General features: G+C 42.7%; 1 protein-coding gene across 1 annotated transcript; it reads left to right on the top strand.

Annotated features, from left to right (window-relative positions):
* Nucleotides 1-8243: 8243 nt before the first annotated feature.
* Nucleotides 8244-15031, top strand: LOC127363150 (uncharacterized). The gene is made up of 9 exons (XM_051399693.1): nt 8244-8341; nt 9298-9339; nt 9491-9751; nt 10008-10250; nt 10357-10497; nt 12193-12249; nt 13090-13113; nt 13206-13244; nt 14219-15031. The coding sequence occupies exons 1-9, from the start codon at nt 8311-8313 to the stop codon at nt 14434-14436; spliced, it is 1056 nt and encodes a 351-aa protein (XP_051255653.1). The 5' UTR covers nt 8244-8310; the 3' UTR covers nt 14437-15031.
* Nucleotides 15032-15823: the final 792 nt, after the last annotated feature.

The following is a 15823-nucleotide window of genomic DNA, read 5'->3' on the forward strand; positions in this document are numbered from 1 at the left end:
GAGGCAGAGGGGGGAGTGACGGTAGAGCAGGGAGGGAGGGTTTTTGCCCGGAGACTGCGCAGTCTCCTCCCTGATGGCAGCAGGCTGAAGAGGCTGTGAGATGGGTGGGTAGGTGCTTTGCTGGTGAGGCAGGTGTTATAAATGTCCAGAAGGGGGGAGGGGAGACACCAATGATCCTTTCAGCTGCTCTCACTATGCGCTGCAAAGTCTTGCGGCAGGACAAGGTGCAGGCGCCGTACCACACGGTGATGCAGCTTGTCAGGATGCTCTCGATGGTGCCTCTGTAGAAGGTGTGCATGATGGGGGGCGGGGCTCCTGCTCTTCTCAGTTTGTGGAGAAAGTACAGGCACTGTTGGGCTTTTTTGGCCAGTGATGCAGTGTTGTGGCTCCAGGACAGGTTTTCAGAGATGTACACACCCAGGAACTTGGTGCTGCTCACCGTCTTCACTGCAGCTCCGTCAATGGTTAGTGGAGCATGCTGGCTGTGCACTCTCCTGAAGTCCACAACAATGTCCTTCGTCTTCTCCACATTCAGGTGAAGATTGTTGTCCTTGCACCACGTAGCCAGCCTGCTCACCTCACTCCTGTAGGTTGTCTCATCGCCGTTGTTGATGGGACCCACAACAGTTGTGTCGTCCGCAAACTTAATGAAGAGGTTGGAGCTGAATGATGGTGTGCAGTCATGGGTCAGCAGAGTGAAGAGGAGGGGGCTCAGCACACATCCTTGGGGGGACCCTGTGTTCAGTGTGATGGTGCTGGAGGTGTTGCTGCCGACCAAACTGCCTGTGGTCTCCCCATCAGGAAGTCCAACAGCCAGTTGCACAGGGAGGTGTTGAGCCCCAGCTGGTCCAGTTTGCGGATGAGCTGCTGGGGGATGATTGTGTTGAATGCTGAGCTGAAGTCGATGAACAGCATTCTGACGTAGGAGTCTTTAGTCTCCAGGTGGGTGAGGGCTGAGTGGAGGGCAGCGGAGATGGCGTCATCGGTCGAGCGGTTAGACTGATATGCAAACTGGAAAGGGTCCAGGGCAGGGGGAGGACAGACTTGATGTGCTGCATGACTAGCCGCTCGAAGCTCTTCATGAGGATGGGAGTGAGTGCGACCGGGCGGTAGTCATTGTGGCAGGAGGGAGACGACTTCTTCGGGACCGGGATGATGGTGGTGGCTTTGAGGCACGTGGGGACAACAGCCTGGCTCAGCGAGGTGTTGAACATGTCGGTGAAGACATCTGTGAGCTCCTCGGCGCAGTCTCTCAGGACACGACCAGGAATGTTGTCAGGACCCTGGGGTGCTGTTGTCTTCCTCAAAACGAGCGAAGAAGTCGTTCAGGTGGTTCAGCAGAGAGGTGGAGCTGTCACAGGTCTGCGGAGAGGCCTTATAGTCCGTGATGGTCTGCATCCCTCGCCACAGGTTCCTGGTGTCTCTGCTGTCGTTGAAGCGGTCGGCGATCCTCCTGGAGTACTGCCTCTTGGCCTTTCTGATGCCTCGTGACAGGTTGGCCCTGGCTGTCCTCAGGCCCACCTCGTCGCCAGCTGTGAAGGCGGTGTTCCGAGCCCTCAGGAGCCTGTGGACTTCCCCTGTCAGCCGTGGCTTCTGGTTGGCCCGAATGGAGATGGTTCTGGCGACCGTGACATCGTCCATGCACTTCCTCATGTAGGAAGTGACGGTCTCCGTGTACTCCTGGAGGTCTGTGATGTTGTTGTAGGTGGCTGCCTGTCTGAACATGCTCCAGTCGGTGGTGGAGTGCCTCTGAAGACCCCTCAGGCCACATGCGTATCTGCTTTGTAGTTGGTTTGGCGACTTTAACCAGCGGCCTGTATGCTGACATTAGCATAACAGTGGTGTGGTCTGAGGCCCCTCTGTAGGCACCTCTGTGTGTGGTGTAGACATTGTCCAGGATATTGTTTCCTCGTGTGAGAAGGTTGATGTGTCCATGGGGTTGTGGAAACACGCTCTTGGGGTTTGCGTGGTTGAAATCCCCAGCCAGGATGACGAAGGCATCTGGGTTGGCTGTCTGCTGGTCACTGATGTGCTGATGGAGTTCATACAGTGCCTCGCTCCTGTTGTTGTTGGAGCCAGGGGGATGTATGTATGTGTAATGGAAATGTATAACACATAACATACTGTAACAAGAATTGTACATTATGTGGATAAGAGGAGCCTCACTGAGTGAGCCTCTGAGAGAAACTCCGGTTAGCCTGGTTGCTACATGCTAAGAGGCCTCGTCCGTTATTAGCTGCCTTTCATTGAGGTACTTTTATTAAACCAATCGGAGCTACAGGAATGTTTCCTAATGTTTGAACTCACCTTGGTACTGTTTGTATCATTGTGAACAGTGTAAACTGACTTTAAAAAGATCGCTAGCTCAGGTATTAACTGTAATATGTAATGAGAGTGCTAACGGTGTAGCTGGGGGAGCTAACTGTCGCTACAGCCGTTAAATGAGAGAAATAGAGAAGGCTTATGATGCATATTGGTGCTGATATGATGGCAGGTTGTGATCATTGTTTTCTGATAACTGAGATGTATATAAGGTGTTATATTGCAATGTAGTTGTATCAATATTCAAGTTGGTTAAAAAGGAGTAATTTAATACTGTTCATTTATGGATAAAAAGAGTTCAAAAGAGAAATAGTGATTAAAAGAGCTGTTTAAAAATATAAAGAAGGGCATTTATGTTCAAATATAAGTTGATGGTAAAAATACTTCTACAGTACTGTAAATGTATACAGACTCATTTACAATGACTTGAATGCTGTATATCCTGCATCTGGGTATAGATATGGAAGATATTTAGAGTGAAAAGTGAAAGTAGAATGATGTGATTGAGAGTAATGGTTATGTTTTCTGCACTCTATGTGTAGATTGGTGTTTTTGGATTTGCCGGATTAGGACTCGATCCGGATCCGAACCAGTGGAGGTTCGGTGGCGAGCCGGGAAAGAAGAGCAACTTGGAGGGAACGGTGCACGGTGTGGCCAGCCGTGGTATCCATTCTGAAGACCCCAGACATCATCTCATTTCACTCTGTAATACAGATAATAACACAGAAATCTACCCGGGTAGTAGCAGTCAATAGAACGGACTGAATTCTTAACTTCTTATAAGAAGAAGGGCCACTTTTATTTGAACTTTTCTATTTTATTTTACTTTTCTATGAAAGAGCTCTATTTGTTTGTATTTTTTATTTTCCATATACTGCCAAGTAGTTACTGTGTGAGGCAATAAATTCTCAACGTTTCAACTTCACGCTCCTTCATTTGAATAATGTAGAGGTCCAACTCACCGAACCTAGTAAGAGTGTAGGTCTCTATAGTGTGTTCTTCTAGTCAGACTAGGGGCGCTACAATACATTTAACAGTGACATTAACAAACCTTAAACTCAACATTAAACATGTTTAGTACACGTGGAATGTATCACCTGCAAAACATCACTTTCAGACTTTTATTATGCTTCGACTTTGTTCAACTTTAGCATGTAAAGAAGAAGAAGATCCAAAGTGAATTTCAAAAGCCAAACACATCATGTATTTATCCCCACCTGGTGGACAAAACACCTCACTGCACTCTGGATTCCTGATGCATTTATGTCTCTGAATCAGAACTGTGACAGAATTATAATAATATAATGGAATATAAACCCTTTGTTTTTAAAACTGAATCAATTATTGTGTTTTCACATCTAAAATATGCTTATTGGACAGTTTTAAATTCAAATCTGACCAAATTTAGCAGTAAATAAAATTGTAAATGTAAAAGTGATGAGTTAGTTAGTGATTCTACAAAAAGTAAAAGTGACACCAGTGTGTGTAAAATAAAAACATCAGTCATTTTTAATATCTCATATCTTCAAAAGGTAAATATCAGAATTTCTGAGAGAAGTTGAGGATTTAATTTTAAACAGTGTATAAACTCTAGAGCTATGTTGTATATGTAGCTGAGTTGTGTTCTTACATGAGAGGAATCTATTTAATATTTGTATTTATATATATCTGATGTTAAAGGTCCTATATGTTCATACTGAATCAGCTGTGGGTACTGGACTCCAGCGGAGGTCCAACAATGTGGTAAATGGTAAATGGACCTGTACTTGTATAGCACCTTTCTGGTCTTTTGACCACTCAAAGCGCTTTTACACTAGAGCCACATTCACCCTTTCACACACATTCACACATTCACAGCATCGAACCAACAACCTTCCGATTAGGGGACGACCCCCTCTTCCTCTGCAGCACAGCCGCCCACAGTTAGATGGTCATTGCAATCTAAGAGACATCAGCATACCTGTGTAGTCATTTATCAGCTCATGTAAACTAAAGAGAGCAGATATTTTAAAACTTCCTCACACCAACTGTGAACTGGAGCAGACTGCTTCCTGCTGCTGTGCATCTAACTCTAAAGCACAGCTCAGAGACAGCATTACTGAGAGATTACTGAGAGGGTCTAATGTCTTATTGATGCTGACAAAGGTGGAAGCTCCATCCTTATTCTTCCCCATATGACTGCAGCCTTTGATCCATCAATCACACCATTTTACTGGATAGATTACAGAACTGGGTTGGCATTTCTGGTACAGCTGGTTTCATTCCTATTGGACTAATAGAGTCTTTAATGTCTGCATTGATAATCATGTTTCCTCCTACGCTCCCCTGCTGTGTGGTGTCCCTCAGGGGTCGGTTCTTGGTCCAGTTCTGTTCTCCCTGTACATGCTTCCTCTGCGTCATTTGTTCAGTCATACCACTGTTATGCCGATGATACACTGATATAATTCGCTGCTGAACCCAATAACCTGAACCAACTGTCCTCCCTCCATGAGTGCTTAGCTGCCACCAGATATTGGATGTCTCTCAGTTTTCTCCACCTAAATCCTGACAAAACTGAAATCCTCGGACAGTTTATCACTGCAGTTGGTCAGTTTATTGGACCGTTAGACACAATTATGACTTTTGACCACCATGGTGTTTGCAGCTATGAAATCTTACTAGAATCAGAAGCTTGTTGTCCTCCAGAGAGCTCAAATTCACAGCTTCATTTTCTCTCCTCTAGATTACTGTAACTCCCTCTACACGTGCCTCAGTCAAGCTTCCTTAAATCATTTACAGTTAGTACAAAATGCAGCTACCAGACTTTAAACCAGAACCAGCCGTCGGTCCCACATTACTCCTGTAAAATTCAGAATCCACTATAAGATCTTACTGATTACATTTAAGGCACTTCATGACCCCCAGTTACATCTCACATCTCCTCGTTCCTTATTCCACTCCTCGACCGCTCTGCTCCTCTAATCTTGGCCTTTAATCCGTTCCCCGCTCTAACTGCAGAACTAAAGGTGACCTTTGCTGTTTTACCCTGACCCTCTGATCAGCTGAATCTTTGAACTTGGTCTTTATTTGGGCAGCCTGATATGTCTCCAGTCCTTCTACAGTTGGAGGTTAATAGGTTGCAGACTAATAAAACTGGTAACATCAAGTAACAACTGAAGAGTAATAGAGTTATTATTTTAGTATTTTAGTATTGATTCTATGTTGGGAGAAAATGAATCATCTGTCCACTAAATTGGACATTGTGCATCCTTATATGAACTATAATTCATACTCTTACTGCAACTGATTGAAAATACTACTACAACATACTACATGTTATTAGAATATGTGTATTAGTACAGACTGTGTGAGTAACAGCTTTATATCTATTTACATAAAATATAATTGTATTGATTGGTTTTTAATTTACAGTAGAAAACTGCTGTAACACAAACTGTTCACCGCAGTGGAAATTAAAGTCAATGATTATTTCTTTCAATATGTAAAGAGTAATAAAAGCTCCTGACTGAGGTTGTCATAATGGATGAACTGAAAGGGATGCTGGTCCCATATCAGACATCCTTCCATGTTCTCTGCTGTGTGCGGGTTGTTGCTGCTGTTTGACGTCTCACAGCAGCCACACACTCATTTTCCTGCGTCTGCAGCTCACTGAAGGACAAAAACACACCTCGGCTGGAAATGTGCAACACTTCCTCAGTCAGACTGAAAACTCTGGAAATCCACAGAAGAAATTCAACAAACAGGCTTCATTTACAGCAACATGTATGAAATATATCAGTGTGTGTAGAAGTTAGACTGTGGAGATTCACATCACAGCACAAGTACAAGTGAGATGAGTTGTTAATATCAGGATGTGAATTTCCTACAGTCTGATACAGAATATTAGCAGATTATACAGTGGAAAGAACCTCATTAAGTTCAACCTCAGGGATGAAATGAAACCAGCCACAGCAGCATACACACACACACACACACACACACACACACACACACACACACACATACAGTAAATACAGGATTAGTAGGAATAAGGGAGGAAGAGAAAGCTCAGTTTGAATGTCAACAATACATTACAACCACAATCACTTTTTAGCAATAATGAAAATTAAACTGTAAAAACAATGGACCATTTGGGCCCCTTCACAAAATGAAAAATATTGTGTTTCAGGCATGTTTTCCTCCAGGGTTAGGGTTAGGGCGTTGGGGCTTGTGGGGATATTTAGTTTAAATGTTGAAGCCTGTGGTTCAACATTTATACCGCGGTGTCATCCGTCCAGGGGATGTTGTCTGTTTTTGTGTTGTATTGATCGTCCAGTAGTTGCAGAATGTGTGGAATGTACTGCGGATGTGGTTATTTCTTTATTATTTATAATAAATGTGTTTGTGCTGCAGTGGGGGATTGTGGTCTCTCACTATAGTCAGACAGACATCCATTGAGGTGCTGCTCCTCTGCAGTCTCTGTACCTGAACGTCCAAATGTTCATATTTCTGACCACAACAAGTGAACATTATAAACTTCATAAAGGTATCATTTATGGCAGAGCTGTTGGACTGCACTGCATTAGATTGTACAGGTGTACCTAATGAAGTGACCACTGAGTGCATCCTGTGCCTTACCACATTTACCTGTGCTTCAGTCCTGATATGCTGTTATCTGTGCCGTATTGATCAGAAACATTGTCAATCACTTGTTTGTCTTCATCAATAAAGAGTTCAACTGGAGTTCAGTTGTTGATTCAAACGAACATTTCTACTGTTGTCAACTTTATTTTCTCTTTACGTCCTCAACTCTGCCAACCTTTATTCTGAAAAGACTTTATGAACACAGTATTGATTATTGATTGAGTCCATCTCCACTGTGATAAAGTTTGTGTGAGCGCACTGAAAAAAATGTGGAGTGAAATTTAGTTCAAAAGAAATTCTTAATAAATTTTACACAAGATGTTCTCATGTAAACTTTACTGGAAGTTTTCTGTCTGTGTCACTAAATTTGACTCTTCAAAGACACAATCAATAAACACAAAGATTGACCATCAATTTATTCATATTATAACCTTCAACCTCTGTAAATGTGTACGTGTCCATTTAAGTCGTGCCTTTTTCAGTCATACTTTATTTCAACATTATTACTGCTGTTATCTGTTCTTTGATTTGAACTACATCTGGAGCTCTATCTGGTTGATGGGTCAGTAAGGTTTTGGAAACTGAGTGAGTTTGTGTTTAAATGAGGGAAGTTTGTTCTGCCTCAACCACCACTTGGTGGTTCTGGTCTTCCTGCCCTGTTACTCCTCGCTGGGGCTCGCCACCTGAAATAAAATCATTTTGAAGAGTTGAAGACTGAGCTGATGTCAGGTCAGTTTTCTTTTTGCTATATATTCCAACCCGGACAGATATTTGCAGGGAGCTCTTTAGTGGAGGCTGTCTGACTGTGTGTGTGTTGAGTTCTTAGAAATCCTGTTGTTGTGTTGATGCTCAGAATGTGGAAGTTTGGTTCAAACCAGATGAAGACATGAAAAGCAGAAGTGAGTTCAGAGAGTTCTTTTCTCAGAACACTTTCACACTCATGCTGTGGTTCAGCTGTTCAACTGGTTCTCATGGTCAGATCATAGGATCAATAAGTGCACTCACTGATGAACTAATATTACTGTTAGTATCATCAATAACATCAGCTCAGCCTCACAGCACTCTTCTCACTGATCACGTCTGTCTTCTTCCTCTTTCTATCAATGACCGCAATGGTGGTGAAGACAGCAACTCCCATGATCCCACGCTGCTTCACCACCTCATCTACCTTCCTCTTTTCTTCCTGTTTTGATGTGAGAGACCCCCTAGTGGCAGAATGACAGATTGTACGTTTAAGTTGAGTGATGAGCAGCAGGGTGACAATGAGCGCAGCCAATGACGCGCTGACTGTGTGAATCAGGAAGTGGTGAAGCTGAAGGCGTCACTCTGCTGCTGACACTGACTGACAGTCCACATCCAGACAACATGAAGGCTTCATCTGTGTCTCTGCTGCTCGGTGAGTCCAACACAGAGCTTCTACACTCATCCATCATCACAGCTCCAACACACTGCACACTCTGCACTCATACACAGGAACCAGCACTGAGAGTCCAGGTCTCAGTCTGGATCAGGTTTCACTATAATAATAATAATAATAATAACAATCAATAATCAATATTTATCACACAGAAACTTCCTGCATTCAAAGTTCTACTAAAGTAAAAGTACATGTACTTAAAGTATGAGCAGTGTGAGAGATTATTCTGTATGACATTATTAGATTGTTCATACTGAAGCATCAATGTGGAACTACTTTATATACAGTTAGTTCAGTCAGAGCATCTGCAGCTCTGAAAACAACATACCTCGGTCCTTCCCTCCACTCACTCATATCTTTGGGACCGGTTTCACTGACAGGGCTCAGCTTAAGCCAGGAGGAGGCCTGAATGTGGACTAGTTAAACTACAACATTTAAGTAGCTTTCATGAGTGTGGCTTAAACTTGGTTTAGTTAGTCAGAGACTAAGGAGTCCTGGAGTAAGGTAAGTGGGACTAAAGGAGAACAGCTGCATTAAGCCTCATTAGGTTCAGTATGAGCACAGGCTGTTGGTCTAATGGTGCTCATAAAACCTGGAATGGAATAGAAAACACCATTACTGCTGTGAATCTGGAGCCAAAACATCAGCAGAGGCAGAAAGAATTAGTTCCAAAAACTTAACTGAGAGTAAATAAACCAATACTGTGTGAACAACATTAGCCATAATATATGGCCTTAAAAGCCCATCATCTAGTTGAAGTAGTGCGATGTGAAAGCAACTGTGTGCAACTACCTGGGCACATCAGCTGACAGCCAATCACTGAAGTGCCCATATTCATACAACTGGACTTTATAGTTGCCCCGAAACTCCAATGATTGACCTTCAGTGACCTTCACTGACCTCTGACCTTCAGTGACCCTGTCCTCCTGTTGCAGGTGTGTCTGTGCTGCTGCTGTCTGCACTGACTGTTTCTGCAGGTGAGCTGATGGAAGTGAAACAATCACTGACATTAAATCATAATAATAATAATATACATTTAACCTGTCTCTCTCTCTCTCTCTCTCTCTCTCTCTCTCTCTCTCTCTCTCTCTCTCTCTCTCTCTCTCTGTCTGTCTGTCTGTCCTCCAGTCTCTCTGGAGGTCAGTCCCAACCGTCCTCAGTTCTTTAGAGAAGAGTCAGTCTGTCTGAAATGTGTTGGAGATGGACAGACAGCTGATGGATGGACGGTGAAGAGGACAGCAGGAGGACACAATGAGGACTTTGGGAGGTTTGATGGTTCCTGTTACATCATCTCAAAGCTCTCCCAGTCAGACACTGGAGTTTACTGGTGTGGAACCAGTTCTGGACAGAAGAGCAACCAGATCAACATCACTGTAACTGATGATAGAGGCAAGTTGTTCTTCTGTTCACAACTCTGTCTGTATATGGCTCTGGTCTGATGGTCTAACTCTGTCTGTATATGGCTCTGGTCTGATGGTCTAACTCTGTCTGTATATGGCTCTGGTCTGATGGTCTAACTCTGTCTGTATATGGCTCTGGTCTGATGGTCTAACTCTGTCTGTATATGGCTCTGGTCTGATGGTCTAACTCTGTCTGTATACGGCTCTGGTCTGATGGTCTAACTCTGGTTTTGTTTCTTCTTCAGGTGATCAGGTTATTTTGGAGCTTCCTGCTCTTCCTGTGATGACAGGAAGTGATGTCACTCTGCGCTGTAGAAAGAGAGGTGTCTCCACGTTCGAAGCCTTTTTCTTCAAGAATGGAGTCCACATTGGATCTGGACCTGAAGGACAGTTTACCATCAGTAAGGTCCAACAGTCTGATGAAGGTCTCTACTGGTGTTTTATTGATCGGACTGTGAACTCTTCTCGGAGCTGGCTGAGGGTCAGAGGTCAGGACACTGACATCACTTCCTGTTTAAAGATATGAACTAACCTGCTGACCTGATAATAAACTGATGACTGAACTGAACCAGGTTCTACTCTTTTCTCCTACAGGTCCTCCTGCTTTAACTACTCTTCCTCCTCCTCCTGTAACCTCCTCCCCTCCCTCCTCTGTCCTTCTCCTCGTTGGAGCAGCTGTAGGTTCTCTAGTTCTGGTTCTGGTTGGAGTTGTGTGGCTCTGCAGGAATCAATCAGGTATGAAAGCTGTCAGACTCACCTGACACATAGATAGATAGATAGATAGATAGATAGATAGATAGATAGATAGATAGATAGATAGATAGATAGATAGATAGATAGATAGATAGATAGATAGATAGATAGATAGATAGATAGATAGATAGACTCTATTAATCCCCAAAGGGAAATTGGATCGTCATAGCAACCAGGTACATTTAAATAGAATAAAAAACAACAATAGAATAAAATACTGAGGTAGAAAAGATAAAAAAGATAAATAGGTAGATAAGGTGCAAAGACGTTGCAAGATGATGGTTATAGTAGTGATGATATGAAGAGTAGTGTTATTGTTAATAACAGTATATAATAATAATAATATGTATATGTATATTCAATTCAATTCAATTCAATTTTATTTGTATAGCGCCAATTCATAACAGAAGTTTTCTCAGGACACTTTTCAAATAGAGCAGGTCTAGACCGAACTCTTTAACATTAATTACAGAGACCCAACAGTACCACCATGAGCAAGACCTTGGAGACAAGGGCAAGGAAAAACTGCCTGTTAAAAGGCAGAAACCTAGGACAGATCCTCCGGCTCTAGGTGGGTGGTCGTCTGTCTCGACCAGTTGGGGTGAGAGAGAGAGAGAGAGAGAGAGAGAGAGAGAGAGAGAGAGAGAGAGAGAGAGAGGGAGAGAGAGAGGCAGAGAGAGAGAGAGCGAGAGACAGACAGACAGGTGCACAGCAACAACAGTATTGGCAATGGCAGTCAAGCAGGACCATGGCAGGAGGCTCCACCAGGATCCATGAGAACCTGCGAGACGAGAAAGCACAAGAACTCCGGGGAAGAAGTGGAGTTAGTAACATGCATTAATGGAACATGAATGAGTGCAGAAAGAGAGAGGAAGAGAGGAGCTCAGTGCACCATGGGAAATCCCCCGATAGTCTAGGCCTATAGCAGCATAACTAAGGGATGGTTCAGGACTCACCTGATCCAGCCCTAACTATAAGCTTTATCAAAGAGGAATGTCTTAAGCCTACTCTTGAATGTGGTGAGGGTGTCTGCCTCCCGAACCACAACTGGAAGCTGGTTCCACAGGAGAGGAGCTTGGTAACTGAAGGCTCTGGCTCCTGTTCTACTTTTAGAGACTATAGGAACCACAAGTAGCCCAGCATTCAGAGAACGTAGTGTTCTAGTGGGGTAATAGGGTACTATGAGCTCTTTAAGATATGAAGGGGCCTGACCATGAAGAGCTTTATAGGTGAGGAGGAGGATTTTAAATTCAATTCTACATTTTACAGGGAGCCAATGCAGAGAAGCTAGTACAGGAGAGATGTGATCTCTTTTTCTAGTTCCTGTCAGTACTCGTGCTGCATATATGTATATATATAAATATATATACACACACGAGATATGATATGATATATAGCATATGTATAATAGATACTTGACTACACAAAAAAAGTTTTACATACAATAAATAATATATTATATATTGTAATATTGTAATATAATAACAATAATAATAATAATAATATGAACAGACTGGAACCAGACTGGGTCTGATCCAGTCAGCAGGTCTGTACTGGACTACAACCTGTGACTGGTTGGACTCCTGTCCAATCAGTGACGTCCTCAGGACTCCTGGGACCCGTCTGATCTCTGATGTCCATTTCCAATAAACTGATTGATCTGTGTTTGTTTTCCAGCCAGATCTTCTGCTGATCCCGATACTGTCCGATCTGCTCAGAGGAAATGCATTGCAGGTACAGGCACATATTTTACACCTGGAGCGGGTTGCACCAACTGCTCTTTACTGAGCCTGGTCCTAACTGCTGAGTCCGTCTTTGTTAAGACCAGTCTTTAGAATGGACCTCGGTAAATAAAGGCAATTATTCAACTTTAACTGGGACTAATGGAAGAAACACACTCATTCTAGTAGCTGTTATACGGCCGTTGTTGCTCAGTCCTCGCAGCGATTATCGGTGTCATCAGGGAACTGTTGGCTCTCTGTAAATAATGTTATAAGGGGGACGGTCTAGACCTGCTCTATGTGAACCAATGTTAAGTGCAGCATTGTGCAGCGGTTTCTATGAAGGGTAAAAATGACCCCTCAGATGATTAAAGAAGCTGTTTCAGCAAAGGTCACAGACTGAGAGATCAGAGTTACATTAGAAAACGTGAGGGGGTAAAAATGACCCCGTGGTGGTTCTAGTGTTAAGACCAGGTGTGTTGGTGCAACCTGAGCAGTGACTCTGACTTCAGAGCTCTGAACTAAAACTCTGCTTCATAAAGTGCAGTTACAGTTTGGATCGTTGTTCACTTTCAGGTGGAAATGTTTCCTCTCGTCATGTTTCTGTTACTTTAAAGCTTCCTGACTTTGATTCTCTGAGAATTCAAACTGTTGCTGCTGTTATTTCTGTTACTACCACTGGGACACGCCAAAATCACACTTTTGTACAGTCTGTATAAAATCATCGACTCCATTTACTGATGAAGACCATGAGATGCTGTTGAAAGCTTATTTAGATCTTTTCCACTGTTTCTATATTTGAAGTTAACCTGCTGACCTTTGACCTCTAGTAAACCTTGTTGTCCTTTTGTAGGTCTGACTGTGCTGACTGCTGCAGGTGAGCTGATGGATGTCTGTCTGTCTGTCTGTCTACTGACCTCTGCCCTGTATTGATCTCTGCCCTCCAGTGACCTCTGCCTCCTGTTGCAGGTGTGGCTGTGTTGCTGTATGGACTGATTGTTTCTGCAGGTGAGCTGATGTTTGTGTTGACACATATACATACATATAGAAATACAAACGTAGCATAACCATATCAGAATAAGTTGAACTGAAAGAAAACAAAATGAATTCAGTGTCTTACTGAAATATCAGGAACATGATATCATGATGAATGACATTCAGTTCTACATTAGTTTCATACTTACTGTCAGACAAATTATGTTATTAATAATTCAAGTGAGACTCTGATAGCTTTTATTACAGATACAAATGTATCTGAGCTCCACTCACACTGTTACCAGGGACCCGAAGCTCTTCAGTGTGCTGCAGTTTATACTCAGCAGGGTGTTAACCACACATTCACATCTTGGTACAACTTGTGAGGGGAGAATAATCATCAGTCTCACTTCAACTGTCTCACTTCCCTTCATTTGTTTTAGTACAATTCAAAAAGATTATTTCATAAGCACGCAGTATCATAGTTGCACGAGGAGTCAAGTTGCATTAGTACTCTGCTAGAAGTACTGTTACTAAATATGGTCATAGAGTGACACACGTGATACATGAGACTGCACAAGCACACAATCCTTTGGAAACACTTCCCTCTGGCAGGAGGCTGCGGTCCATCAGGACCAAAACCTCACGCTACAACAACAGTTCCTTCCACCTGCAGCCGCCCCATTGACAGTACACGTTACATTATCGTAAAGTCTCCATATCTGACTCAGTGTGTATGTATGTGCACTTATCTTTATTCAATCTTGGCTGTTTTTGTCACATTGCACATTTTCTTTATTCTGTGAACATTTGCACATTTTCCTCTTTGCCTCAAACACTGTACAGCTCTTTTCATTCAAACATTATTTTTACTGTAAATTTCTATTTTAAATGTTTTATTTGTGACATTTGCAGAACTTATTTTCTCTCACAGAGTTTATTGTTGTGCACCAAACTACGGAGACAAATTCCTCGTTAATGAACTGATTCTTGTTCTCCTCCGTCAGACTCCTCTCTGCCTGCGCTCAGACTCTTCTGCCATCTAGTGGCCATCTGTCCGTACTGCGTCTGTACTGCTCTGATGGCGTCCATCTGCTGCAGCAGGAAGACAGGAAACAAAGAGGTCGTCTCCATGGAGATGACCCAGCGTGTCGGAGGAAGTGACGGGTTGGATGAAGATTATGATGACATCACTGCTGATGTCAACACTGAGTATGGGTTCTGAGCTGTGAGCGCAGTGACAGCCGCTGTCTGCAACAGGATCAATAACATGATGGATCTGAAGTCAGCTCACGGATCAGTCTGATCACTGATCATCTTCCTCTTTTTTATTCTTTTTCCTTATTTTTCAGTGGTCACAAACATTTATATGATACAACCTGCAAAGCTTTATTCAAACAGTGTGTTAACAGAGTTTATGAACACTGCTGAAGTTTTAGAATTGATAAGTTGTAGCAGGACGCCTGTTATACGTGTTATTATGTGAAGCACTGTGTCTGTAAATGAATGGCTAATGGCTAACTGTTTGGTTTGGACGATCTAGCTTGCTGTAGCTCATCAGTAACTGATCACTGGCTCCTGAAAGAGGCAGCTGAGGTTTATTCTGTATCTGATTGATGAGTCTGTAAGGTTAAAGTTTGTGTTTAAATGAGGGCAGTTTGATCGGCCACTTGGTGGTTCTGGTCTTCCTTCTCGCCGCCTCGAAGTCTTCCAGCACAGCAGGACTTCAGACTGTTGGACTCTATTTAAATGATGTATGTGTTTTTATAATAATGAGTGTTTGTAATTGATATTTTGACATTAAATTGAATCTGAACAGATGTTGTGCTCAGGACTTCTTGATTACTGAGCGGTTGTGTGTACGCTGATGTCAACAGGAGCTTAAGACACTTATTCCAGGTGTGAACAGAACACCCTGCAAATAACCAGCAGCAGACACATGATGAGTTCAACTTGAGCCTTAAACACAGATTGACAGATAAGGGGCAGAGTGCAGCCCCTCCTCCCACAGGAAGTGTTTCACAGCAGTTGGTTTAAACAGAGGTTATCATTATCTGATTCTGGATAAAAAACCTTTGCTCTACAGTGCAGCCAGTTCATCAGGGATTGTTAAACAACAGCTCTGTACAAGGTTTTGCAGGTTTCACCACTTTTTAATACCACAAAGAATAAAATCTAATATTTATTAACAGTAGTAGAAAGTAACTAAGTACATTTACTTAAAGCACAGTGACTAATTAAGTGACTTCCTGTACAGATACATGGTCCCATTGAGGTATTGCTTATTCTGATCGTCTTTATAATTATTATAAACATCTAACATGTATTTGTCCATCTCTTTAGTGTCCACATGAGTCCACATGAGTCCCTCGTCCTCCACCCGCTGCTGCTCTCGCTCCTTTTATTTGTTTCCAGACTCTGACTTTAGATCCAGGACAGGATAAAGGACGGTTTTATAGGGACTTTGTTAAAAGTTCAAAACAATGTTATAAACATTACTGTTGCAGCTGTAGAAACATCATCTAGTGTTATTAAAATATAAAAGAATAAAAAATACAATATTCATTTCTAATCCAGTTCTGAATGTAAAGACAGGCTGACAGAAACTGTTT

This window comes from Dicentrarchus labrax, unplaced genomic scaffold (assembly GCF_905237075.1).
Source record: "Dicentrarchus labrax unplaced genomic scaffold, dlabrax2021, whole genome shotgun sequence".
Taxonomy (NCBI): Eukaryota; Metazoa; Chordata; class Actinopteri; family Moronidae; genus Dicentrarchus; species Dicentrarchus labrax.

Coding starts and splice junctions, on each gene's coding strand:
- LOC127363150 (XM_051399693.1), top strand. CDS start 8,311: ATGAAGGCTTCATCTGTGTCTCTGCTGCTCG. Junction 9,340..9,490: donor TGCACTGACTGTTTCTGCAG/GTGAGCTGATGG, acceptor TCTGTCCTCCAG/TCTCTCTGGAGGTCAGTCCC. Junction 9,752..10,007: donor CACTGTAACTGATGATAGAG/GCAAGTTGTTCT, acceptor TTTCTTCTTCAG/GTGATCAGGTTATTTTGGAG.